Below are 25,529 nucleotides of genomic sequence, written 5' to 3'. Positions count from 1 at the left end.
ATCTTGTAAAAAATGGATATCTTTGGACCCCCCCCCCCCCCCCCGCGATCTCCGGGACAGGAACAGGCTCTCAGTCCATTTCTATGGGAGCGCTGAAAAGACTCAAAAAATAAATGAGGTGCATGCCATCTACCAGTAGACGACACACTCTCCTCACTTCTGTGATTAGGGGATTAGTTAACTTTTGCTGGAGTTCTCCTTTAAGTAATATTACAATGGCTATTCAAGGTAACCTCTAAGAGTTGATATAAGATGGCACTTACCAGAACTTTGTTAATGGTACAGCCTCCAAATACGAATGCAATATTGCCTGCGACTGTTAAAGCATGGCCATACCTAAAGTACATAAATATTTATTCAAACATGAATGAGGCTTTTGAAACACATTAGTCAAATTTAAAAACCTATAGCATGCTTCAATTAAATATTATTACATGTTAGAGGCAACTACTTTTTCATTCTCTCTAAAAATGTTTACCTAACTTGTCTGGTGTCGGTGGACACACATACACAGTACCTTAGACACATCCAGATCATATACGGCGGCCGCAGAGTGATTCCGGCTATAATTCACATTGGCAAATAAGAATCAAAGCTTTTTGTTTGCTCTATAATCAATGAACACATTAACCCCTTAAGGACCAAGGACGTACAGGTACGTCCTTGGTCCTGCTCCGGTGATATAACGCGGGGTTAAACGGTAGCCCCGCATCATATCACGGCGGGCCCTGCGTCATAGTGAAGCCGGGACCCACCGCTAATAGCTCGCAGCGCGCTATTAACCCTTTAGCCGCGCGCTCAGAGCTGAGCCACGCGGCTAAAAGTGAAAGCAAAAAGTGCCGGTTAACTCAGTGGGCTGTTCGGGATAGCCGCGGCGAAATCGCGGCATCCCGAACAGCTTACAGGACAGCGGGAGGACCTGCCTCCTCGCTGTACGATCGCCGAATGACTGCTCAGTGCCTGAGATCCAGGCATGAGCAGTCAAGCGGCAGAATCATCGATCAGTGGTTTCTTATGAGAAACCACTGATCAATGTGAAAGATCAGTGTGTGCAGTGTTATAGGTCCCTATGGGAGCTATAACACTGCAAAAAAAAGTGAAAAAAAAAAGTGAATGAATATCATTTAACCCCTCCCCTATTAAAAGTTTGAATCACCCCCCTTTTCCCATAAAAAAAAAACACAGTGTAAATAAAAATAAACATATATGGTATCGCCGCGTGCGGAAATGTCCGAATTATAAAAATATATTGTTAATTAAACCGCTCGGTCAATGGCGTACGCGCAAGAAAATTCCAAAGTCCAAAATAGTGCATTTTTGGTCACTTTTTATATAATTTAAAAATGAATAAAAAGCGATCAATAAGTCCTATGAATGCAAAAATAGTACCGTTAAAAATTTCAGATCACGGCGCAAAAAATGAGCCCTCATACCGCCCCATACACGGTAAAATAAAAAAGTAATAGGGGTCAGAAGATGACAATTTTAAACGTATTAATTTTCCTGCATGTAGTTATGATTTTTTCCAGAAGTACGACAAAATCAAACCTATATAAGTAGGGTATTATTTTAACCGTATGGACCTACAGAATAAAGATAAGGTGTCATTTTTACCGAAAAATGTACTACGTAGAAACGGAAGCCCCCAAAAGTTACAAAACTGCGTTTTTTTTTTCAATTTTGTCTTACAATGATTTTTTTTTCCGTTTCACTGTAGATTTTTTGGGCAAAATGACTAACATTATTACAAAGTAGAATTGGTGGTGCAAAAAATAAGCAATCATATGGATTTTTAGGTGCAAAATTGAAAGAGTTGTGATTTTTTAAAGGCAAGGAGCAAAAAACGAAAATGCAAAAACGGAAAAAACCCCGGTCCTTAAGGGGTTAAAGGGGTGCTCCACCGCTAGACATCTTATCCCCTATCCAAAGGATAGTGGATAATATGTCTGATCACGGGGGTCCCGCCGCTGGGGATCCCCCGCAATATAGCATGCGGCACCCATTGTTTCTTGTCCGGAAGCGCTGGAGGGTCTGGGTCGCGACCACGGGAACGGAAGTCTGTGACGTCATGCCCCCTCCCATAGACTTGCATTGAGGGGATGGGTCGTGACGTCACACGGGGGTGGATTCATGACGTCATGGACTTCCGTTCCCGTGGTCGCGACCCAGACCCTCTAGCGCTTCCGGACAAGAAACAGGTGGGTGCCGCATGCTATATAGCGGGGGTCCCCATCGGCGGGACCCCCGCGATCAGACATCTTATCCCTTATCCTTTGGATAGGGGATAAGATGTCTAGGGGTGGAGTACCCCTTTAAGTGGATGTTCTCAGAGGGAATCAAAAGAATGACAGTATTTAACAGATGTATCTCGATCTGTAGTCTTTAAATATTGAACATTGAGTTGTTGCAATACTGGTAGTTGTAGTTTTACAACAGCTGGAGTTCCACAGTTTTATATTTTTTTACTTCTGTACAACAGATCCCCCTAGTGTCTGCCCTGTCAAGCACAAGATACAGTAGCAGGTTTAGGACACTAGGGGGAGCTGTTGTACAACTAAACCGCTCATTTACAAATGATAAAATTTTATTTTACTGCATTCGCTTCACCAGGAAGTGAAGCATGCAGAAGGGCACAGCTGCAGGACCTCGGGACCGGTAAGGGACATTGGGGAAGGGGGACGGGACATCGGGGAAGGGGGACAGGACACTGGGGACACTTAGCAGAGCAGTGTGTGCGTCCCGATCCCAGTGATCGGGACACACACACCGCTCTGCTCAGGATTTTCATTGCGAAACATCATGTACTTCATAGGTTGGGAAACCTTCCTGGTCACGACGTACATGTATGTCATGGGTCGGGAAGGGGTTATAGGGGTATATCAACTGGCTCCAGAAAGTTAAACAGATTTGCCAATTACTTCTATAAAAAAAATCTTAATCCTACCAGTAGTTATCAGCTGCTGAAGTTGAGTTGTTCTTTTCTTTCTGACAACAATGCTCTCTGCTGACACCTCTGCTTGTCTCAGGAACTGTCCAAAGCATTAGAGGTTTGCTATGGGGATTTGCCCCTACTCTGAACAGTTCCTTAGACAAACAGAGGTGTCAGCACTGTTGTCAGAAAGAAAAGAACAACTCAACTTCAGCAGCTGATACCTACTGGACAGATTAAGATTTTTTAATAGAAGTAATTTACAAATCTGTTTAACTTTCTGGAGTCAGCTGATATAACAAAAAAAAAAAAAAAGTTTTTTCCTGGAATACCCCTTTAACCTGTTCAGGACCCAGGGCGTAATTTTACGCCCCGGCGCCCTGGTACTTAAGGACCCAGGGCGTAAACTTACTCCCTGGCGGTTTCCGGTCCCTGCCGCGCGCCGGGCGGGGATCGGAAGCGGATGCCTGCTGAAATGCTTCAGCAGGCATCCAGGGCAAACGCCGAGGGGGGCCATGTAGGCCCCCCATGTTGGCGATCGCCGCAAATAGCAAGGGAAATCGCCCTTGCGATCTGCGGCGATACCGGGCTGATCGGGTCTCTGGGACCCGACCGCCCGGTAATTTCGCATGATCCCGGCTGTCACAGACAGCCAAAACCATGCTGAAGACTAGGAGCGAGGTGGCACGCCTGCCACCTCCTCCGATCCCCTGCGATCCGTCGGTTAGTTAACCGACCAATCGCAGGGGGTGGGGGGCGGTTACTTCCTCCCGCCCTGTCCGGCCCCTGGAAGTCCGAAGAGGACGGGAGGAAGACCGGAGGACGCGGCGGGGGACGGGGGAGTGCTGGGGCCCGGCCCCGTAACTTACCTCGTCCCTGAAGACCAGGATCCCGGCGATGAAGACGGCGGCAGCGGCGACAGGTGAGTTTATCTTCAGCCGCGGTCGGGCCCTTTACAGCAATGCACGTCGCCGTAAAGCGACATGCATTGCTGTAATGGGACCCTGTAAACTACAACTCCCAGCATGCCCAGACAGCCCTTGGCGTCTGGGCATGCTGGGAGTTGCAGTTTTGCAACATCTGGAGGTCCACAGTTTGGAGACCACTGTGCCCTTCCAGATGTTGCAAAACTACACATCCTCAGCATGCCCTTACTGTCCAGGCATGCTGGGAGTTGTAGTTCTGTAACATCTGGCCCTTCTTATGTTGCAGAACTACAACTCCCAGCATGCCTGGACAGTTTTGGCATACTGGGAGTTGTAGTTTTGCAACATCTGGAAGGGCACAGATTGGGAACCACTGTATTAGTGGTCTGCAAACTGTAGTCCTCCAGATGTTGCAAAACTACAACTCCAAGTATGCTGGGAGTTGTAGTTCGGCAACATCTGGCTCTAAAGATGTTGCCGAACTACTACTCCCAGCATGCCTGAGAATGTTTGGGAGTTGTGGTTTTGCAACAACTGGAGGCACACTGGTTGGGAAACATTGTCTGTTTCCTAACTCAGTGTTTCCCAACCCGTGTGCCTCCAGCTGTTGCAAAAATATAACTACGAGCATGCACTGATAGACTGTACATGCTGGGAGTTGTAGTTTTGCAACACCTGGAGGTCCCCCCCCCTGTGAATGTAAAGGGTAAATTCACATGGGCAGGGGGCTTACAGTGAGTATCAGGCTGCAAGTTTGCGATGCAGCAAATTTTGCGCGGCAGCTCAAACTCGCTGTAACCCCCCGCCCGTGTGACTGTACCCTAAAAACACTACACTACACTACCACAAAATAAAATAAAAAGTAAAAAACACTACATATACACGTACCCCTACACAGCCCCCCTCCCCAATAAAAATGAAAAACGTCTGGTACGGCAGTGTTTCCAAAATGGAGCCTCCAGCTGTTGCAAAACAACAACTCCCAAGCATGCTGTCCAAGCATGCTGGGAGTTTTGCAACAGCTGGAGGCACCCTGTTTGGGAATCACTGGCGTAGAATACCCCTATGTCCACCCCTATGCAAATCCCTAATTCCGGCCTCAAATGCGCATGGCGCTCTCACTTTGGAGCCCTGTCGTATTTCAAGGCAACAGTTTAGGGTCACATATGGGGTATAGCCGTACTCGAGAGAAATTGCCTTACAAATTTTGGGGGGCTTTTTCTCCTTTCACCCCTTATGAAAAGGTGAAGTTGGGGTCTACACCAGCATGTTAGTGTAAAAAAATAATTTTTTTACACTAACATGCTGGTGTTGCCCTATACTTTTCATTTTGACAAGAGGTCAAAGGGAAAAAAGCCCCCCAAAATTTGTAATGCAATTTCTTCCGAGTACGGAGATACCCCATATGTGGGCGCAAAGTGCTCTGGGGGCACACAACAAGGCCCAGAAGGGAGAGTGCACCATGTACATTTGAGGTGATTTGCACAGGGGTGGCTGATTGTTACAGCGGTTTTGACAAACGCAAAAAAAAAAAAAAAAAACACATGTGACCCCATTTTGGAAACTACACCCCTCACGGAATGTAATGAGGGGTGCAGTGAGAATTTACACCCCACAGGTGTCTGACAGATCTTTGGAACAGTGGGCTGTGCAAATAAAAATTTTTGTACAGCCCACTGTTTCAAAGATCTGACAGACACCAGTGGGGGGTAAATGCTCACTGTACCCCTTGTTACGTTCCTCAAGGGGTCTAGTTTCCAAAATGGTATGCCATGTGGGGGTTATTTTGCTGTCCTGGCACCATAGGGGCTTCCTAAATGCGACATGCCCCCGAGCAAAATTTGCTCTCAAAAAGCCAAATATGACTCCTTCTCTTCTGAGCATTGTAGTTCCCCCGTAGTGCACTTCAGGTCAACTTATTGGGTACCTCCATACTCAGAAGAGATGGGGTTACAAATTTTGGGGGGTATTTTCTGCTATTAACCCTTGCAAAAATGTGGAATTTGGGCGGAAACACACATTTTAGTGAAAAAAATTATATATTTTTTTACATATGCAAAAGTCGTGAAACACCTGTGGGGTATTAAGGCTCACTTTATTCCTTGTTACGTTCCTCAAGGGGTCTATTTTCCAAAATGGTATGCCATGTGTGGGGGTTTTGCTGTTCTGGCACCATAGGGGCTTCCTAAATGCAACATGCCCCCCAAAAACCATTTCAGAAAAACGTACTCTCCAAAATCCCCTTGTCGCTCCTTCGCTTCTGAGCCCTCTACTGCGCCCGCCGAACACTTTACATAGACATATGAGGTATGTGCTTACTCGAGAGAAATTGGGCTACAAAAATAACAATCCATTTTATCCTTTTACCCCTTGTAAAAATTCAAAAATTTGGTCTACAAGAACATGCGAGTGTAAAAAATGAAGATTGTGAATTTTTTCCTTCACTTTGCTGCTATTCCTGTGAAACACCTAAAGGGTTAAAATGCTGACTGAATGTCATTTTGAATACTTTGGGGGGTGCAGTTTTTATAATGGGGTCATTTGTGGGGTATTTCTAAGATAAAGACCCTTCAAATCAACTTCAAATCTGAACTGGTCCCTGAAAAATAGTGAGTTTGGAAATTTTGTGAAAAATTGGAAAATTGCTGCTGAACTTTGAAGCCCTCTGGTGTCTTCCAAAAGTAAAAACACGTCAATTTTATGATGCAAAGATAAAGTGGACATATTGTTTATGTGAATAAAAATAAAAAAATATTTGGAATATCTATTTTCCTTACAAGCAGAGAGCTTCAAAGTTAGAAAAATGCAAAATTTTCAAATTTTTCATCAAATTTGGGGATTTTTCACCAAGAAAGGATGCAAGTTACCACAAAATTTTACCACTATGTTAAAGTAGAATATGTCACGAAAAAACAGTCTCAGAATCAGAATGATAACTAAAAGCATTCCAGAGTTATTAATGTTTAAAGTGACAGTGGTCAGATGTGCAAAAAATGGCCGGGTCCTAAGGTGTAAAATGACTGGGTCCTTAAGGGGTTAAATTACATCATTCACTTTACCACCAAATCTATTGTTAGATGAAAAAACTATATGTAAATATTTGTGGGGTGAAAAAACAAAACAGAACACCATTTTGCAACTATTGGGGGCTTCCGTTTCTATGCAGTGCACTTATTGGTAAACATGACATGTGATCTTTATTCTGTAGGTCCATAAGATTAAAATGATACCCATTTTATAGGTTTTGTTTTATTTTACTTAGTATGCTTAACCTCTTAAGGACCCAGGACGTACGGGGACGTCCCCGCACCCTGGGCTTTAAGGACCCAGGACGTCCCCGTACGTCCTGGCGTTTTCCGGTCCCTGCCGCGCGCTGGGCAGAGATCGGAACCGAATGCCTGCTGAAATCCTTCAGCAGGCATCCAGGGCAAAAGCCGAGGGGGGCCATGTCGCCGCAAATCGCAAGGGAAATCGCCCTTGCGATCTGCCGGGATACCGGGCTGATCGGGTCTCTTGGACCCGACCGCCCGGTAATTTAGCATGAACCCGGCTGTCACAGACAGCCAGGACCATGCTAAAGAATAGGAGCGAGGTGGCAAGCCTGCCACATCCTCCTATTCCCTGCGATCTGTCGGTTAGTTAACCGACCAATCGCAAGGGGGGGGGGCGGTTACTTCCTCCCGTCCTGCCCGGCCCCTTGAAGTCCGGAAAGGACGGGAGGAAGACCGGAGGACGCGGCGGGGGACGGGGGAGTAGATCTTCAGCCGCGATCGGGCCCTTTACAGCAATGCACGTCGCCGTAAAGCGACATGCATTGCTGTAATGGGACCCTGTAAACTACAACTCCCAGCATGCCCAGACAGCCCTTGGCGTCTGGGCATGCTGGGAGTTGCAGTTTTGCAACTTCTGGAGGTCCACAGTTTGGAGACCACTGTGCCCTTCCAGATGTTGCAAAACTACACATCCTCAGCATGCCCTTACTGTCCAGGCATGCTGGGAGTTGTAGTTCTGTAACATCTGGCCCTTCAGATGTTGCAGAACTACAACTTCCAGCATGCCTGGACAGTTTTGGCATACTGGGAGTTGTAGTTTTGCAACATCTGGAAGGGCACAGATTGGGAACCACTGTATTAGTTGTCTGCAAACTGTAGTCCTCCAGATGTTGCAAAACTACAACTCCAAGCATGCTGGGAGTTGTAGTTCGGCAACATCTGGCTCTAAAGATGTTGCCGAACTACTACTTCCAGCATGCCTGAGAATGTTTGGGAGTTGTGGTTTTGCAACAGCTGGAGGCACACTGGTTTCCTAACTCAGTGTTTCCCAACCCGTGTGCCTCCAGCTGTTGCAAAACTAACTACCAGCATGCACTGAGACTGTGCATGCAGGGAGTTGTAGTTTTGCAACAGCTGGAGGTCCCCCCCTGTGAATGTACAGGGTACATTCACATGGGCAGGGGGCTTACAGTGAGTATCAGGCTGCAAGTTTGCAATGCAGCAAATTTTGCGCGGCAGCTCAAACTCGCAGCGGGAAACTCGCTGTAATCCCCGGCCCGTGTGACTGTACCCTAAAAACACTACACTACACTAACACAAAATAAAATAAAAAGTAAAAAACACTACATAAACACATACCACTACACAGCCCCCCTCCCCTCCCCAATAAAAATGAAAAAGTCTGGTACGCCACTCTTTCCAAAATGGAGCCTCCAGCTGTTGCAAAACAACAACTCCCAGTATTGCCGGACAGCCGTTGACTGTCCAGGCATGCTGGGAGTTTTGCAACAGCTGGAGGCACCCTGTTTGGGAATCACTGGCGTAGAATACCCGTATGTCCACCCCTATGCAAATCCCTAATTCAGGCCTCAAATGCACATGGCGCTCTCAATTCGGAGCCCTGTCAAATTTCAAGGCAACAGTTTAGGGTCACATATGGGGTATCGCCGTACTCGGGAGAAATTGCCTAACAAATCTTGGGGGTCTTTTTCTCCTTTCACCCCTTATGAAAAGGTGAAGTTGGGGTCTACACCAGCATGTTAGTGTAAAAAAATAAACTTTTTACACTAACATGCTGGTGTTGCCCTATACTTTTCATTTTGACAAGAGGTAAAGGGGAAAAAAGCCCCCCAAAATTTGTAACGCAATTTCTCCCGACTACAGAGATACCCCATATGTGGGCGCAAAGTGCTCTGGGGGCGCACAACAAGGCCCAGAAGGGAGAGTGTGCCATGTACATTTGAGGTGATTTGCACAGGGGTGGCTGATTGTTACAGCGGTTTTGACAAACGAAAAAAAAAAAAAAAAAAAACACATGTGACCCCATTTCGGAAACTACACCCCTCACGGAATGTAATGAGGGGTGCAGTGAGAATTTACACCCCACAGGTGTCTGACAGATCTTTGGAACAGTGGGCTGTGCAAATTAAAAATTTTGTACAGCCCTCTGTTCCAAAGATATGACAGATTCCAGTGGGGGGTAAATGCTCACTTTACGCCTTGTTACGTTCCTCAAGGGGTCTAGTTTCCAAAATGGTAAGCCGTGTGGGGGTTATTTTGCTGTCCTGGCACCAGATGGGCTTCCTAAATGCGACATGCCCCCCGAGCAAAATTTTCTCTCAAAAAGCCAAATATGACTCCTTCTCTTCTGAGCATTGTAGTTCACCCGTAGGGCACTTCAGGTCAACTTATGGGGTACCTCCATACTCAGAAGAGATGTGGTTACAAATTTTGGGGGGTATTTTCTGCTATTAACCCTTGCAAAAATTTGAAATTTGGGGGGGAAACACACCTTTTTAGTTAATTTTTTTTTTACGTATGCAAAAGTCGTGAAACCCCTGTGGGGTATTAAGGCTCACTTTATTTCTTGTTACGTTCCACAAAGGGTCTAGTTTCCAAAATGGTATGCCATGTGTTTTTTTTTTTGCTGTCCTGGCACCATAGGGGCTTCCTAAATGCGACATGCCCCCGAGCAAAATTTGCTCTCAAAAAGCCAAATATGACTCCTTCTCTTCTGAGCATTGTAGTTCACCCATAGTACACTTCAGGTCAACTTATGGGGTACCGCCATACTCAGAAGAGATGGGGTTACAATGGTTGGGGGGTATTTTCTGCTATTAACCCTTGCAAAAATGTAAAATTTGGGGGGAAACACACATTTTAGTGAAATTTTATTTTTATTTTTTTACATATGCAAAAGTCGTGAAACCCCTGTGGGGTATTAAGGCTCACTTTATTCCTTGTTACGTACCTCAAGGGGTCTAGTTTCCAAAATGGTATGCCATGTGGGGGATTTATGCTGTTCTGGCACCATAGGGGCTTCCTAAATGCAACATGCCCCCCAAAAACCATTTTAAAAAAAGTACTCTCCAAAATCCCCTTGTCGCTCCTTCGCTTCTGAGCCCTCTACTGCGCCCGCCGAACAATTCACATAGACATATGAGGTATGTCCTTAATCGAGAGAAATTGGGCCACAAATATAAGTATACATTTTCTCCTTTTACCCCTTGTAAAAATTCAAAAATTGGGTCTACAAGAACATGCGAGTGTAAAAAATGGAGATTGTGAATTTTCTCCTTCACTTTGCTGTTATTCCTTTGAAAGACCTAAAGGGTTAAAACGCTGACTGAATGTCATTTTTAATACTTTGGGGGGTGCAGTTTTTATAATGGGGTCATTTGTGGGGTATTTCTAATATGAAGACCCTTCAAATCCACTTCAAACCTGAACTGGTCCCTGAAAAATTGTGAGTTTGGAAATTTTGTGAAAAATTGGAAAATTGCTGCTGAACTTTGAAGCCCTTTGGTGTCTTCCAAAAGTAAAAACTTGTCAATTTTATGATGCAAACATAAAGTAGACATATTGAAAATGTGAATAAAAATAAAAATGATTTGGAATATCCATTTTCCTTACAAGCTGAGAGCTTCAAAATTAGAAAAATGCTAAATTTTCAAATTTTTCATCAAATTTTGGGATTTTTCACCAAGAAAGGATGCAAGATACCACAAAATGTTACCACTATGTTAAAGTAGAATATGTCACGAAAAAACTCTCGGAATCAGAATGATAAGTAAAAGCATTCCAGAGTTATTAATGTTTAAAGTGACAGTGGTCAGCTGTGCAAAAAATGGCCGGGTCCTAAGGTGTAAAATGGCTGGGTCCTTAACCCCTTCATGACCCAGCCCATTTTTCACCTTCAGGACCTGGGCATTTTTTGAAAATCTGATTACTGTCACTTTAAACATTAATAACTCTGGAATGCTTTTACTTATCATTCTGATTCTGAGATTGTTTTTTCGTGACATATTCTACTTTATGTTATTGGTAAAATTTCACTGATATTTGCATCCTTTCTTGGTAAAAAATCTAAAAATTTCATGAAAATTTTGAAAATGTAGCATTTTTCTAACTTTGAAAGTCTCTGCTTGAAAGGAAAATGGATATTCCAAATAAATTACATATTGATTCACATATACAATATGTCTACTTTGTGTTTGCATAAAAAAAATTGACAAGTTTTTACTTTTGGAAGACACCAGAGGGCTTCAAAGTTCCGCATCAATTTTCCAATTTTTCTCAAGATTTTCAAAATCGTAATTTTTCAGGGCCCAGTTCAGGTTGGAAGTGGATTTTAAGGGTTTTCATATTAGAAATACCCCATAAATGACCCCATTATAAAAACTGCACCCCCCCCCCAAAGTATTCAAAATGACATTCAGTAAGTGTTTTAACCCTTTAGGTGTTTCACAGGAATAGCAGCAAAGTGAAGGAGAAAATTCTAAATCTTAATTTTTTACACTCGCATTTTCTTGTAGACCCAATTTTTGAATTTTTACAAGGGGTAAAAGGAGAGAAATCACCCTAAAATTTGTAACCCAATTTCTCTTGAGTAAGGAAATACCTCATATGCGTATGTAAAGTGTTCGACGGGCGCAGTAGAGGGCTCAGAAGGGAAGGAGCGACAATGGGATTTTGGAGAGTGAGTTTTTCTGAAAGGGTTTTTGGGGGGCATGTCCCATTTAGGAAGCCCCTATGGTGCCAGAACAGTGGACCCCCCCACATGTGACCCCATTTTGGAAACTATACCCCTCATGGAATTTAATAAGGGGTGCAGTGAGCATTTACACCCCACTGGCGTTTGACAGATATTTGAAACAGTGGACTGTGCAAATCAAAAATTTTATTTTTCATTTTCACAGACCACTGTTCCAAAAATCTGTCATACACCAGTGGGGTGTAAATGCTCACTGCACCCCTTATTACATTCCGTGAGGGGTGTAGTTTCCAAAATGGGGTCACATATGGATATTTATTGTTTTGCGTTTGTCAGAACTGCTGTAACAATCAGCCACCCCTGTGCAAATCACCTCAAATGTACATGGTACACTCTCCCTTCTGGGCCTTGTTGTGCGTCCCCAGAGCACTTTGCGCCCACATATGGGGTATCTCCGTACTCGGGAGAAATTGCATTACAAATTTAGAGTTTTTTTTTTCCCTTTTACCTCTTGTGAAAATGAAAAGTATAGGGCAACAACAGCATGTCATTGTAAAAAAATTATTTTTTTACACTAACATTCTGGTGTAGACCCCAACTTCACCTTTTCATAAGGGGTTTAAGAAGAAAAAGCCCCCCCAAATTTGTAAGACAATTTCTCCCGAGTACGGCGATACCCCAGGGCTCCAAAGTGTGAGAGCGCCATGCGCATTTGAGGCCTAAATTAGGGATTTGCATAGGGGTGGACATAGGGGTATTCTATGCCAATGATTCCCAAACAGGGTGCCTCCAGCTGTTGCAAAACTCCCAGCATGCCTGGACAGTCAATGGCTGTCCGGCAATACTGGGAGTTATTATTTTGCAACAGCTGGAGGCTTCGTTTTGGAAACAGTAGCATACCAGACGTTTTTCTTTTTTTTGGGGGAGGGGAGGGGGGCTGTGTAGGGGTATGTGTATATGTAGTGTTTTTTACTTTTTATTTTAGGTTAGTGTCAGTGTAGTGTAGTGTTTTTAGGGTACAGTCACATGGGCAGAGGTTCACAGCAAGTTTGCCGCTGGAAGTTTGAGCTGCAGCGCAAAATTTGCGCCATCTCAAACTTGCAGCACTCACTGTAAACCTCCGCCCATGTAAGCGTACCCTGTACATTCACATTGGGGGGAGGGGGCAAACATCCAGCTGTTGCAAACTCCGAGCATGCCCTTTGGCTGTCCGTGCATGCTGGGAGTTGTAGTTTTGCAACAGCTGGAGGAACACTGGTTTGGTAATTAAGTTAAGTAATAAACTTTCAAGTGTTTTGCAACCAAACTTAGTGTTTCCAAACCAGTGTGCCTCAAGCTGTTGCAAAACTACAACTCCCAGCATGCATGGTCTGTCAGTGCATGCTGGGAGTTATAGTTTTGCAACAATTGCAACAGCGGGAGGCACTGAGGTAGGAAACGGACAATGTTTCCCAACTAGTGTGCCTCCAGTTGTTGCAAAACTACAACTCCCAGCATGCCCAGACTGCCCAGGCATGCTGGAAGTTGTAGTTCGGCAATATCTGAAGGATCAGATGTTGCCGAACTACAACTTCCAGCATGCTTGGGCAGTCTGGGCACGCTGGGAGTTGTAGTTTTGCAACATCTGGAGGTCCACAGTTTGGAGACCACTGTATAATGGTCTCCAATCTGTGCTCTTCCAGATGTTAGAGAACTACAACTCCCAGCATGCCTGGAAAGACTGAGCATGCTGAGATTTGTAGTTTTGCAACATCTGGAAGAGCACAGATTGGAGACCATTATACAGTGGTCTCCAAACTGAGGACCTCCAGATGTTGCAAAACTACAACTCCCAGCATGCCCAGAAAGCCAAAGGCTGTCTGGGCATGCTGGGAGTTGCAGTTTTGAAACTCCCAGAGGCAGCAGTGAGATGGCTTTACAGCGATCTCACTGCTGCCAATGAAGATGCCGCACTGCTGCCGGAAACTCACCTCCGGGACGCAGCGCCGCCGGGACCGCCTGGAGGACGTCGCTCGCGCCGGGACCGCTCGGGACACCGCTCGGACGGGTAAGTGACACCGGGGGACGGGTCAGGGACACTTAGCAGAGCGGTATGTGTCCCGATCCCCGTGATCGGGACTCACACACCGCGCTGCTAAGTATTTTCATAGCGAAACGCTGCTATCAGCTAGTCAGATTTGACCAGCTGATAGCAGCGATCGCTGGGGGGGGGGGGGGATGAAACCCCCCGCGGTCGCATGGTAAGATGGCTGACTATCAGTGATAGCCACCATCTTTCCGGGCGCTGCGGGATGCCGCGAGTAGCGGCAAAAATGTTCATGACGTACCTGTATGTCATGGGTTGGGAACACCTTGCCACCCATGACGTACAGGTATGTCATAGGCCGGGAAGGGGTTAAGGGGTTAAAATTGTCCTCTTCTGACCCCTATAACTTTTTTTCATTTTTCCTTATACGAGGATGTACGAAAGCTAATTTTTTGCGCCATGATCTGTAGAATTTATTGGTACCATTTGTTACGTTATGCGCTCCGGCCGCACACGTTAGCCGTTAGCGTATAGCCCCGTTACCTGCTGCTGCTGGAGGGGCTATGACTCGCATTGTGGGCCGCGCCTGAATGCGAGCCCCAGTCCGTCACTCACCTGGTGCTTCTCCTGCCGCAGGCTCTGCCTCCCCCCTAGGGCACGTGTGCACCGGAGCTTTAAGATTTAAAGGGCCAGTGCGCTCTTTAGTGTAATTCACCTGTGGCTCATTGATAAATACCTCCACCTTTGTCACTTCCCTGCCGGATCTTTGTGGCCTTGTGCCTGAGAGAAAGCATTCCTGAGAGTTGCCTTACCGTGTATCTGATCCTTTGCTCTGTGACTTGACCTTGCTCCACTGCCGGCTGCCTACTGACCTGTTGCTATGTCTTGACTATGCTACTTTGCCGCCTGCCTTGATCTTCTGCTATCCTGACTACGAGCTGCCTTATTGCTCCTGTGCCTCGCATCTCCTCAGCCGCCTGTGTGGTCGAGCCTACTTAGACTCCGCTCCCTGGTACGGTCCGATTCATCTGCCACACAGGTCCATCGGATTCACATCCACCGGAGTTCCTGTGTTCTGAAACGTGAGTGTTACAGTAAAATCTGGCCATGGATCCCGCTGAGGTAGCCCTGCCTGAAGTCTTGGATCTTCCCTCCGTTGTGGTACGTCAGTAACAGCAGTTTGTCCGACAGGCACAGCAACTTTCTCAACTTTCAGCTATGATGCAACAGCTTTTGGCCTTGCATCAGCAGCAGGTACCGCAACCTGGCCCACTCCCACCTCTAGCTTCTGCAGTGTCTTCTGGTTCCCAGCTACGTCTGCCATTACGTTCCAAATATGAGGGGGATTCCAAGTCATGCAGAGGCTTCATTACACAGTGCTCCATGCACTTGGAGCTCATGTGTGAACTGTTTCCGACGGAACATGCGAAGGTGGCCTTTGTCATTAGTCCACTGTCCGGAAAAGCACTGACCTGGGCTATACCTCTTTGGGACTGTGGGGATCCAGTAGCTTTCAACTTGACCACTTTACTGACAGAATTTCACTGTGTCTTTGAGGAACCCGCACGTGCCTGGAGAACTGGAGAAATTATTCGCTGGTGACAATCCTGTCAAAATCTTTGCCTCCAATCAGTTCAGTCTAAAAAAAATTTCATCCTCCTCCTTTACCTGGTCTGCCATGACCTTACCAGGATTTCTCTGACGTTTTCTGCAAGAAACAGGCTAAGTCTCTGCCTCCACATCGTCCTTACGACTGCCCTATTGATCTTCTGCCTGGTACCACTCCTTATCATGGAAGGATATACCCTCTATCGGTTCCTGAGACCAAAGCCATGGCTGAGTATAGCGAAGAGAATCTCAAAAAGGGATTTATCTCTAAGTCCTCTTCTCCTGCTGGAGCTGGTTTCTTCATTGTTGGAAAGATGGATGGCTCACTCCGTCCATGCATTGACTACAGGGGATTTAACAAAATCACGGTCAAGAACTGTTACCCTCTACCTCTTATCTCAGAACTTTTTGACTGTCTACGTGGTGCCAAGGTCTTCTCCAAGTTGGACTTACGCGGTGCGTATAACCTCATTCGTATCCGTAAGGGAGATGAATGGAAAACGGCCTTCAATACTCGTGATGGACATTTTGAGTATCTCGTAATTCCATTTGGTCTCTGCAATGCTCCAGCCATTTTTCAAGAGTTTGTCAATGATATCTTCCGTGATCTTCTCTACACCTGTGTTGTCGTTGTTGTCGTATACCTAGATGACATCCTGATCTTCTCCAACTTAGAGGAGAATTGTACTCATGTTCATCTGGTTCTTCAGCGAATACAGAAGAATCATCTCTATGCCAAACTGGAGAAATGCCTGTTCAAGAAATCTAGTCTTCCATTTCTTGGCTACATTGTCTCTCACCAGGGCCTGCAGATGGATTCAGATAAATTGTCTGTAGTATTGGATTGGCCTCGTTCTTCGGGCCTACGTGTTATTCAACGCTTTCTGGGATTCACAAACTATTATCGTCAATTTATCCCACATTTTTCATCTGTGGTTGCTCCAATTGTGGCTCTCACTAAGAAGACATCTAAATCTAAGTCTTGGCCTCAAGAGGCTAAAGAGGCCTTCTCCCGTTTAAAATCTGCATTTGCCTTTGCTCCTGTGCTTACAAGACCTCATCCGGAGAGGCCCTTTGCTTTTGAGGTTGATGCCTCATCTATTGGAGCTGGTGCCGTTGTTATTCAGAAAAATGCCAAGGGCAAGAGTGTTACTTGTGGGTTCGTCTCCAAGACCTTCTCTCCTGCTGATCCATTGGAGATTGTGATTTCCTCGCTATCAAGCTAGCTTTAGAGGAATAATTACATTTATTGGAAGGTTCTTCTCATCCGGTCAGCATCTACTCCGACCATAAGAATCTTCTATACCTTCAGTCTTCTCAGCGTTTGAACCCCCGCCAGGAAAGGTGGTCACTGTTCTTTTCCAGGTTCAACTTCTTCATTCATTTCCATCCAGTAGACAAGAACATCAGGGCTGATGCTCTCTCCAGGTCCTCCGACGTCATTGGTTTGGACTCTACGCCTAGGCATATTATTCCTCCTAACCATTTGATTCCTGCAGCTCCTGCTGAGATTCAGCAAGTTCCTCCGGTAAAATCCTTTGTGCCTGCCAGATTGAGACGCAAGGTCCTGAAATGGGGTCATTCTTCCTTGACAGCAGGACATCCTGGAATACACAAGACTCTACTTCTTATCTCCCGGCACTACTGGTGACCCCATCTTGAAGGTGATGTTTCTGATTTTGTTTCTTCCTGTGAAACTTGTGCCCATGACAAAACTCCTTGACAGAGACCTGCAGGACTCTTACAGCCTTTACCCATTTCAGAGACTCCCTGGTCCCATATGGCCATGGATTTCATCACCGATTGGCCACCATCTCATAATAACACTGTCATCTGGGTCATTGTAGATCGATTTTCCAAGATGGCTCAGTTCATTTCTCTACCAGTTCTTCCTTCTGCCCCACAGCTGGGGAAGTACTTCTTGTTGCATGTCTATCGTTTACATGGTATTCCTCAGCATATCGTTTCGGATCGAGGTTGCAGTTTGTTTCTAAGTTCCGACGAGCCCTTTTTTAACCATCTGGACATCAATCTGGGTGTCTCCTCGGCCTACAACCCTCAGTCCAATGGTCAGGTGGAGAGGGTTAATCAAATCCTAGAGACTTATCTTCGGCATTTTGTTTCAGCTCGCCAAGATGATTGGGTTGACCATCTTCCCTGGGCTGACTTCTCATATAATCATAAAGATTCCGAGTCCACGAGGTTATCTCCCTTTTTTGTTGTCTACGGACTCCATCTCTGTCCTCCTCTTCTTCTCCCAGTCTCCTCCGGTGTGCCTGCTTTTGATGAGCTGGTCTGTGACTTCTCTACCATCTGGCAACTGACCCGACAGTCATTATCTCAGGCTTCTTCACGCATGAAGGCACAAGTGGATAAAATTAGAAGACTCCTCTGTCCTTCTCTCCTGGTGACATGGTGTGGCTTTCATCCAAGTACATCCGCTTCAAGATCCTCTGTTACAAGCTCGGTCCTCGCTACCTTGGTCCCTTCCAGATTCTACAAAAAAATCAACCCTGTCTCCTACAAACTCTGTCTACCTGCTATCGCTTTTCATGATGTTTTTATGATACATAAAGTTTACAAAAATATGCAAAAAATACGCCGTTTAGCGTAATTAACATTAGATTTTAATACAGTAGTTTGGACATTATTTATTAAACATGAAAGGGGGGGGGGTGATTCAAACTTCTATTATTAACTTTATTTAAATTTTTATACTTTTTTTCAGTCCCTATAGGGGAATGTAACATGTAATCATTAGATTGCATACAATGTTCAATCCTTTGACATTACACAACATTGCTCCAGCCTGTCATGGCTCAGCTGATCGGGACCAACGCGACAGAAGCTCACTGAGCTGAGCAATCAACTTTGATTGTAGTGTATAAAGGGTTAATGCCAGACATCAGCCCGATCGGCGATGTCCAGCATTAGCCGCTGGTCCTGATTGCTGATAGCAACAGGGACCCACTAGCTCCTGAGCGCGCTTCACACACCGGGAGGAAGCAATGGATGTAAATGTATGTCCATTGTCATTAATGGGTTAAACACTGACCAAAATACTATGGGGAATTTATCAAGAGTGGTGTAGGTGAACGTCTTTTTATTTCATTAATTTGTGTAGTAGAAACTGTGTATGTGCACCAAATTTATTAAATCGTGCAGGGCATGTGATAAATATGGTGCTGGTACACATTTTTTACTTCAGTACTCCACTTTGTATGTTGCCTTCTCTGAAACTTTTGCAACTTTTTAATCATGTTGTCCACAGTCAGTTTTCTTTACGAGGTCTTGGTTGGTGTAGATTTCCAGCAAATTGTGTGACAAATTGCTATGATTAATTCCTGACCATTGCAAATTCCTGACCACAGAATTTTTGAAAAAGCTTCTAAAGCAAAAGTGACAGAATAAGTTGCAAGTTTAACACTGAGACATATCATGCGACAAGTTAAAGGGGTACTCCCCTGGAAAACTTTATATATTTTTTTTTAAATCAACTGGTGCCTGAAAATTAAACAGATTTGTAAATTACATCTATTTAAAAATCTTAATCCTTCTAGTACTTATCAGCTTCTCATTGCTCCACAGGAAGTTATTTTCTTTTTGAATTTCCTGTTCAGTCTGACCACAGTGCTCTCTGCTGACACCTCTGTCCATTTTAGGAACTGTCTGGAGCAGGAGAGGTTTGCTATAGGGATTTGCTCCTATTCTGGACAGTTCCTAAAATGAACAGAGATGTCAGCAGAGAGCACTGTGGGCAGACAGAAAGGAAATTCAAAAAGAAAAGAACTTCCTGTGGAGCAAATAGAAGCTGATAAGTACTAGAAGGATTAAGATTTTGAAATAGAAGTAATTTACAAACCTTTCTGGCACCAGTTGATGTAAAAAAAAATGTTTTTCAGGAGAGTACCCCTTTAATCTATCTTCTTAACCCCAAAAAGTATGTAAATTCTTTGATAAATTGCTTCCTATATGTGTGAACCCAGGCTGACAGTACTATGACAACTGATGGCTACTGGATGAAATTCCCTTTACTATATGTTCCAAGTAAACAAATAGTGTAAGTAACACTATATTATATAGAATTTTTTTATGCACAGTAAGTCGTGAGAAATGTGAATGGATTTAACAGAGGCTACTGTAACTTTTGTAGGTGTAAATGACTCGGGTCATCTTAAAAAGCTAAGACAGAGAAGATGTCTTAAATAAATTACAATATATTTTATTCATTGGGCACTTTGCCATCTTGCTTCAAAATCTTTTACAGCCTGTTAGTTTGTGAGACTCCAGTTTACAATAGAAAGTTGCTCAAGGTCTAAGTAATCAGAAGACAAAACTCAGGGTTGGGAAATAATACTAAGGTGCGATTTACAGTAAAAACAGGATAGACTTTAGAATAAGTTGTAACATAATAATAATTTACAGTACCTGTTGGGATAAAAGGGCTAGAAAAAGCTACAGTGACAGCATTTGTATAGAATGACCTATTGATGAGATACATTTCTTGCCAGGTATGCCTGGTAAAATTAGATGGTCTACTCCATAGCACAATATCTGACGTCTTATGGCCAGTGGGGTAAAGGTGGTTGTACACATTACATAAAAGTAGGTTGATGGTTCAGTCAGAGTTATACTAAAATTGCAGTATACCGATACCAGGTGAAGAATGAACAATCTTTCTGGGAATATTCAAAGGATATTCTTTCCCGAAAGATTGTTCACGAACAAAAAAACTTTCCTTAGCAAAAGATATTTAATGGGGTACTCCGGTGGAAAACACTTTTTTTTTTAATCAAGTGGTGCCAGAAAGTTAAACAGATTTGTAACTTACTTCTATTAAAAAATATTTGTCCTTACAGTACTTATTTGCAGCTGATTGCTACAGAGGAAATTATTTTCTTTTTGAATTTCTTTTTTGTCTTGTACATGGTGCTCTCTGCTGACACCTGATGCCTGTATCAGGAACTGTCCAGAGCAGGAGAAAATCTCCATAGCAAACCTATGCTGCTCTGGACAGTTCCTGACATGGACAGAGGTGTCAGCAGAGAGCACTGTGGACAAGACAAAAAAGACAATTCAAAAAGAAAAGAATTTCCTCTGTACCATACAGCTGCCAAAAAGTACTGGAGGGATTAAGATTTTTAAATAGAAGTAATTTACAAACCTGTTTAACTTTCTGGCACCAGTTTATTTAAAAAGAAAAAAACTTTTCCACCGGAGTACCCCTTTAATTCAACTCTAAGACAAAAACTTCAAATACAATTGACTTATTTTCAGATGATAATAGTCATCAGTGGGATAATACTATCATTCATAGTGAAATTTCACCCAACTAACAATCATTTTGGATGAAATCGTCCATTTTCATCAACTTCTATTTAATGCTTATGGCCATCTTTTCATACACCTCCCATTCATAACAACACAGAAACAGACTTTACTGTTAGTGGTTTAACCCCTTAAGGACGCAGGATTTTTCAGTTTTTTCATTTTCGTTTTTTTCTTCATCACCTCCTAAAAATGATAACACTTTTCAATTTTGCACCTACAGACCCATATGAGGGCTTATTTTTTGCGTCACCAGTTGTAGTTTCTACTGACATCAATCATTTTGCCACAAAATTTACAACAAAACCAGAAAAAAAATATTTGTGGGACAAAATAAAAAAAAAATGCCATTTTGTATCTTTTGGGGGCTTTCGATTCTACGCAGTTCACTTTTCGAAAATGACACCATATCTTTATTCTGTACGTCCATATGGTTACAAGGATACTTAATTTATATAGGTTTTATTTTATTTTACAACTTTAAAAAAATAATTACATGCACCAAAATCAGTAGGTGTAAAATTCCCATCTTCTGACCCCTATAACGTTTTTTATAGGGATATATAAGGGCTAATTTTTTGCACCATGATCTGAAGTTTTTATCGGTACCATTAACGTTTTGATGGGACTTTTTGATCACCTTTTATACAAGGGTATACAAAGTGACCAAAAATACGCAAATTTGGACTTTTGAATTTTTTTACGTGTACGTCATTAACCGTGTTTATTTATAAATATGTTTATTTTTATTTACATATTTTTTTATGGGAAAAGGAGGGTGATTCAAACTTTTATTAGGGAAGGGGTTAAATCACATTTAATAACAATTTTTTTACACTTTTTTTTTTTTTTATGTTATAGCCCCCATAGGGGACAATAACATGCAATACCTTGATTGCAGACACTGATCAATGCAAAGCCATAGCATTGCATTGATCAGTGTTATCGGTGCATTGCTGCTCCAGCCTGGATCTCAGGCATGGAGTAGCAGAGTGACGATCAGACGGCGGGAGACAAGGTAAGCACCCTCCCGCTGTCCTCTCAGCTGTTCTGGACACTGCGGGGGTCCCAAACAGCTCACTGAGCCAACCAGCAACACTTTCCCCCCCCCCCCTTTTTAGACACTGCAGTCAACTTTGATCTAAAGGGTTAATACCGGACATCAGAGCGACAGACAATGTCCAGTATTAGCTGTGGGTCCTGGCTGCTGATAGCAATCGGGACCTGCCGGGTATGAAGTACGCTCATGGTCGTTAAGGGGTTAATGGGGTACTCCACTGCCCTAGCATCTAGAACATTTAGTTCGGAACGTTGGGTGGGGGCTGCGGGGGTCGTGATGTAAAGGCCACTCCCCCTCCTGACATCACGCCATGCCCCCTAAATGCAAGTCTATGGGAGACTTGCATTGAGGGGGCATGGCTTGATGTCACCAGGGGCGTGGCTGTGACATGACCTCCGCACCCAGTGTTCGGAACGAAATGTTCCGGACGCTGGGGTAGTGGAGTACCCCTTTAATACTTGTTTTTTTATTGTAATGCTTGATCTATGGAGTTTTATTTTTGCATGATAGTTTCTACATGTAAAGTTTTCTAGAGCATAGGCTAACGCCATTACAAAGGAATACAGTGATGTTACCCCTATTTAGTAAAACAATCAGTTCCTATTTTTTTTATTTCCATTAAGATTATGCCCTTTTTAAGCAGATTAGTTGCCAAGTGCAACATCATTACCTGCTTGTAAGATTGCCACATGTGCAAATAAAGTTGTCCGATTAAGAAAATATTAAACTTCTTTGTTAGCGCAGAGAAAACAGTAAATGTAAAAAAATGCTCCTGTGTTCAGATACTTTTCATGTCCTATAGGAACAAATGTTGAAAAATTCCTTAAAAAAAGACAATACCTAAAGCATCCTGCATTTTGGGGAAAAAATGCCTGAAGACACTAAAAGTGAAAAAAGCACAATGTTTTTTTTTTTTTTTTTTTTAAAGTATTGTTTAAAGTTAATTATACATTTAATTGTTGGGTGTCATCGAGCTGAAAAAAACACTCCAGTAAAAATGGCATGAAAAAGTGTCATTTTTCCCTTTTATGTGTGAAACAACATTTAGCATACACCTAACACAAAAGTCTAACCCTATGTAAATCTATCACAACATAATAACAAACACATAAAATAGATGTCACATGGGTTTGAACCTTTTTCCTAATGTCTATACTTTGTTTACATGTCTTCTACAGATCTAGATGTGGCTTTTTCTGTATAAACAGAGCATATTAATACATATAAAATAAATAATAACAGATACAATGGTTATTAAACATACCGAGGACTTGGTGCATCTCCAAGAACGTTGCTTTGTACCCAATGCCCACTTGCCAGAGCCATGTTCTTCAAGCTTAAAAAAATGAATATACAGCATGACAGCACAATGTAAATTCTTATACATAGCAAAGCACCACAAAACGTGTGTCACTTACCAGGTTTGATGTGTTATTGTCTCCAGCACAGGCTTATACTGAATACTTGATAAGCAGGTATACAAACTATTTAGTATAAAGAAGTCTAACTACAGCTATAAAGAACTAAGACTGGCCCGTAGCTGTGATGAATGGTTTATTTTACTTGACACTTGTTGCCATGGATCAGAGCAAACAAAGACGGCCAGTAGCATGTATGAAATTTGCATGACCAGTTTCCTGCTAAGAGTAACACATGGCAGGTAAAGTTGATATGCTATACTCTTTGCTTCAGCAAGTTCAGGAGATCAGATCTCTGTGTGCCAGGTGTGGAAAAATGTGTCTCATGTACACTTATCAGCCAGAACATTAATACCACCTGTCCGTTGGTATCCAGTAACAAGATGTTAGCAGCAGACCCTTTAAGGACTGTAACGAGCTGCATCCTGGCCGGACATACCGCCCGTGAGCGCATATTCCCCCGTGTGTCAGCTCACGGCGGGGCTGGGATTCGCATCGTGGGACGCACCCGCATGCGAGTCCCAGCCCGTCACCCGTCACCTCCATCCCCGGCCTCTGTCCCTCAGCACAGGGCCAGTGCGTCCGTAATTAGTGTTCGCACCTGTACCTTTATTATAAGTTTTTGCTCCTCCCTAGTACCCCTGCCAGATCTTTGTTTGCCTTGCATCTAAAAGAAAGCAGTCCTTGTAATTCCTTGCCATGTACCAGACCTTTGTATTCCGTGACCCGATCATGTTTCTAGCCGCCAGCCTATTGACCTTCTGCTACCCTACTGACTACGCTCCTGTGCCGCCTGCACTGACCTCTAGCCTGCCTGACTACATCCTGCCTATTTCTTTGGTACCATGCTTCTCCTCAGCCGCCTGTGTGGTCGAGTCGTGCCAGGGGTAGCGACCTGGGTGTCGCCTGCCGCACCAAGTCCAACCCGCAAGCTCTGGTGAAAACCAGCGACACAGCCTGCGTCCCTCCACAGCCCGCTCCCTGGCACAGCCCGCGTCATCTGCCACACAGGTCCAGTGGATCCACTACATCACCTGTTCCAGACTACCGTGGTATTACGGATCTACTACTCCCTGGGTAGCCACCATCTGCGGTGAGTCTTACAGTAAGATATGGCCATGGATCCCGCTGAGGTACCCCTGCCAAAGGATTCGGATCTCTCCTCCGAAGTGGTCCATCAGTCGCAGCAGTTGGCCCATCAGGCACAGCAATTTAATCAACTGTCCGCCATGGTGAAGCTACTTATGTCTATGCAGCAGCAGTCTCCACCAGTCCCTGCAGTTCCTTCAGCTTCAAAGCTTCCTCTTCCCCTTCCAACGAAGTTTGACGGAGATTCTAAGCAATGTAGAGGCTTTGTGATGCAGTGCTCCGCTCCTTGCACCAGGAGCTCATGGCGGATCAGTTTCCTACGGAGCATGCTATGGTGGCATTTGTTATCAGCCTCTGGCCTGGGCTACTCTGCTCTGGGATCGTAGCGATCCAATTACATCCAACCTCACGGATTTTCTGGCTGAATTCTGCAGCGTTTTTGAAGAACACCGCACGTGTCTCCTCTGCCAAGTCGGCTCTTCTTAACCTAAGTAAAGGGACTTCCTCCGTGGGGGACTATGCAGTCCAGTTTCGTATACTAGCTTCAGAATTGGCATGGAACAACGAGGCCTTGTGTGCTATATTTATAAAAGGACTTTCTAGTAGTATAAAGGATGCTCTTGCTGCACAAGATTCTCCATCTAACCTGTGTGAGCTGATCCATTTGGTCGCACGAATTGATGTGCGTTTTTCCGAAAGACAGGAGGAGCTCCAAAAGGAAAGTGGACTTACCAAAAAGGCTATACCAAAGGATCATACTCGTCTCACTCTGGAGGAAAGATCCCGACGTTGCAGCAAGAATTTGTGTCTATATTGTGCCAGCCCGACGCACTTTCTCAAAGACTGTCCTTCCCGTTCTCAGAATCCAGGAAAACGTCCGAACCCAGGATATGTAGAATGGACCTCTTTAGGTGTGTGCACCGTCTCTTCTCGTTTGAATATCTCTGTACAAGTCCACGTTTCTGCCCAGACTTCTTTCTTTGCTACAGCATTTTTGGACTCAGGTTCTGCTGGCAATTTTATTGATGTCTCTCTCGTGCATGAATACCGCCTTCTTGTGACCCACCTTGCCAAGCCACTGTTCATCTCTTCCATCACTGGACAAAATCTGGACTGTAGAGTGCTATATCACACGGAGTCTCTTCTTCTGCAGGTGGGA

At 44.1% G+C, this 25,529-nt stretch overlaps 1 protein-coding gene across 1 annotated transcript in view; it reads right to left on the bottom strand.

Moving 5' to 3' along the window:
* The window catches only part of LOC130276228 (rho GTPase-activating protein gacHH-like), a 108,059-nt gene extending 84,650 nt beyond the window's left edge, over positions 1–23,409 (bottom strand). Inside the window, exons 1-3 of the mRNA XM_056525289.1 lie at positions 23,282–23,409; positions 23,128–23,199; positions 264–336 (exon numbers count right to left, since the gene is read on the bottom strand). Of these exons, the coding sequence (XP_056381264.1) occupies positions 264–336; positions 23,128–23,189 (135 nt within the window). The 5' untranslated portion in view covers positions 23,190–23,199; positions 23,282–23,409. The remainder of the gene's footprint in view (positions 1–263; positions 337–23,127; positions 23,200–23,281) is intronic.
* Between the last annotated feature and the right edge of the window lie 2,120 nt (positions 23,410–25,529).

The sequence above is a fragment of the Hyla sarda genome, chromosome 1 (assembly GCF_029499605.1).
Source record: "Hyla sarda isolate aHylSar1 chromosome 1, aHylSar1.hap1, whole genome shotgun sequence".
NCBI lineage: Eukaryota > Metazoa > Chordata > Amphibia > Anura > Hylidae > Hyla > Hyla sarda.
The sequence above is the reverse complement of the archived record's forward strand: the minus strand, read 5'-3'. Positions and strand labels throughout refer to the sequence as shown.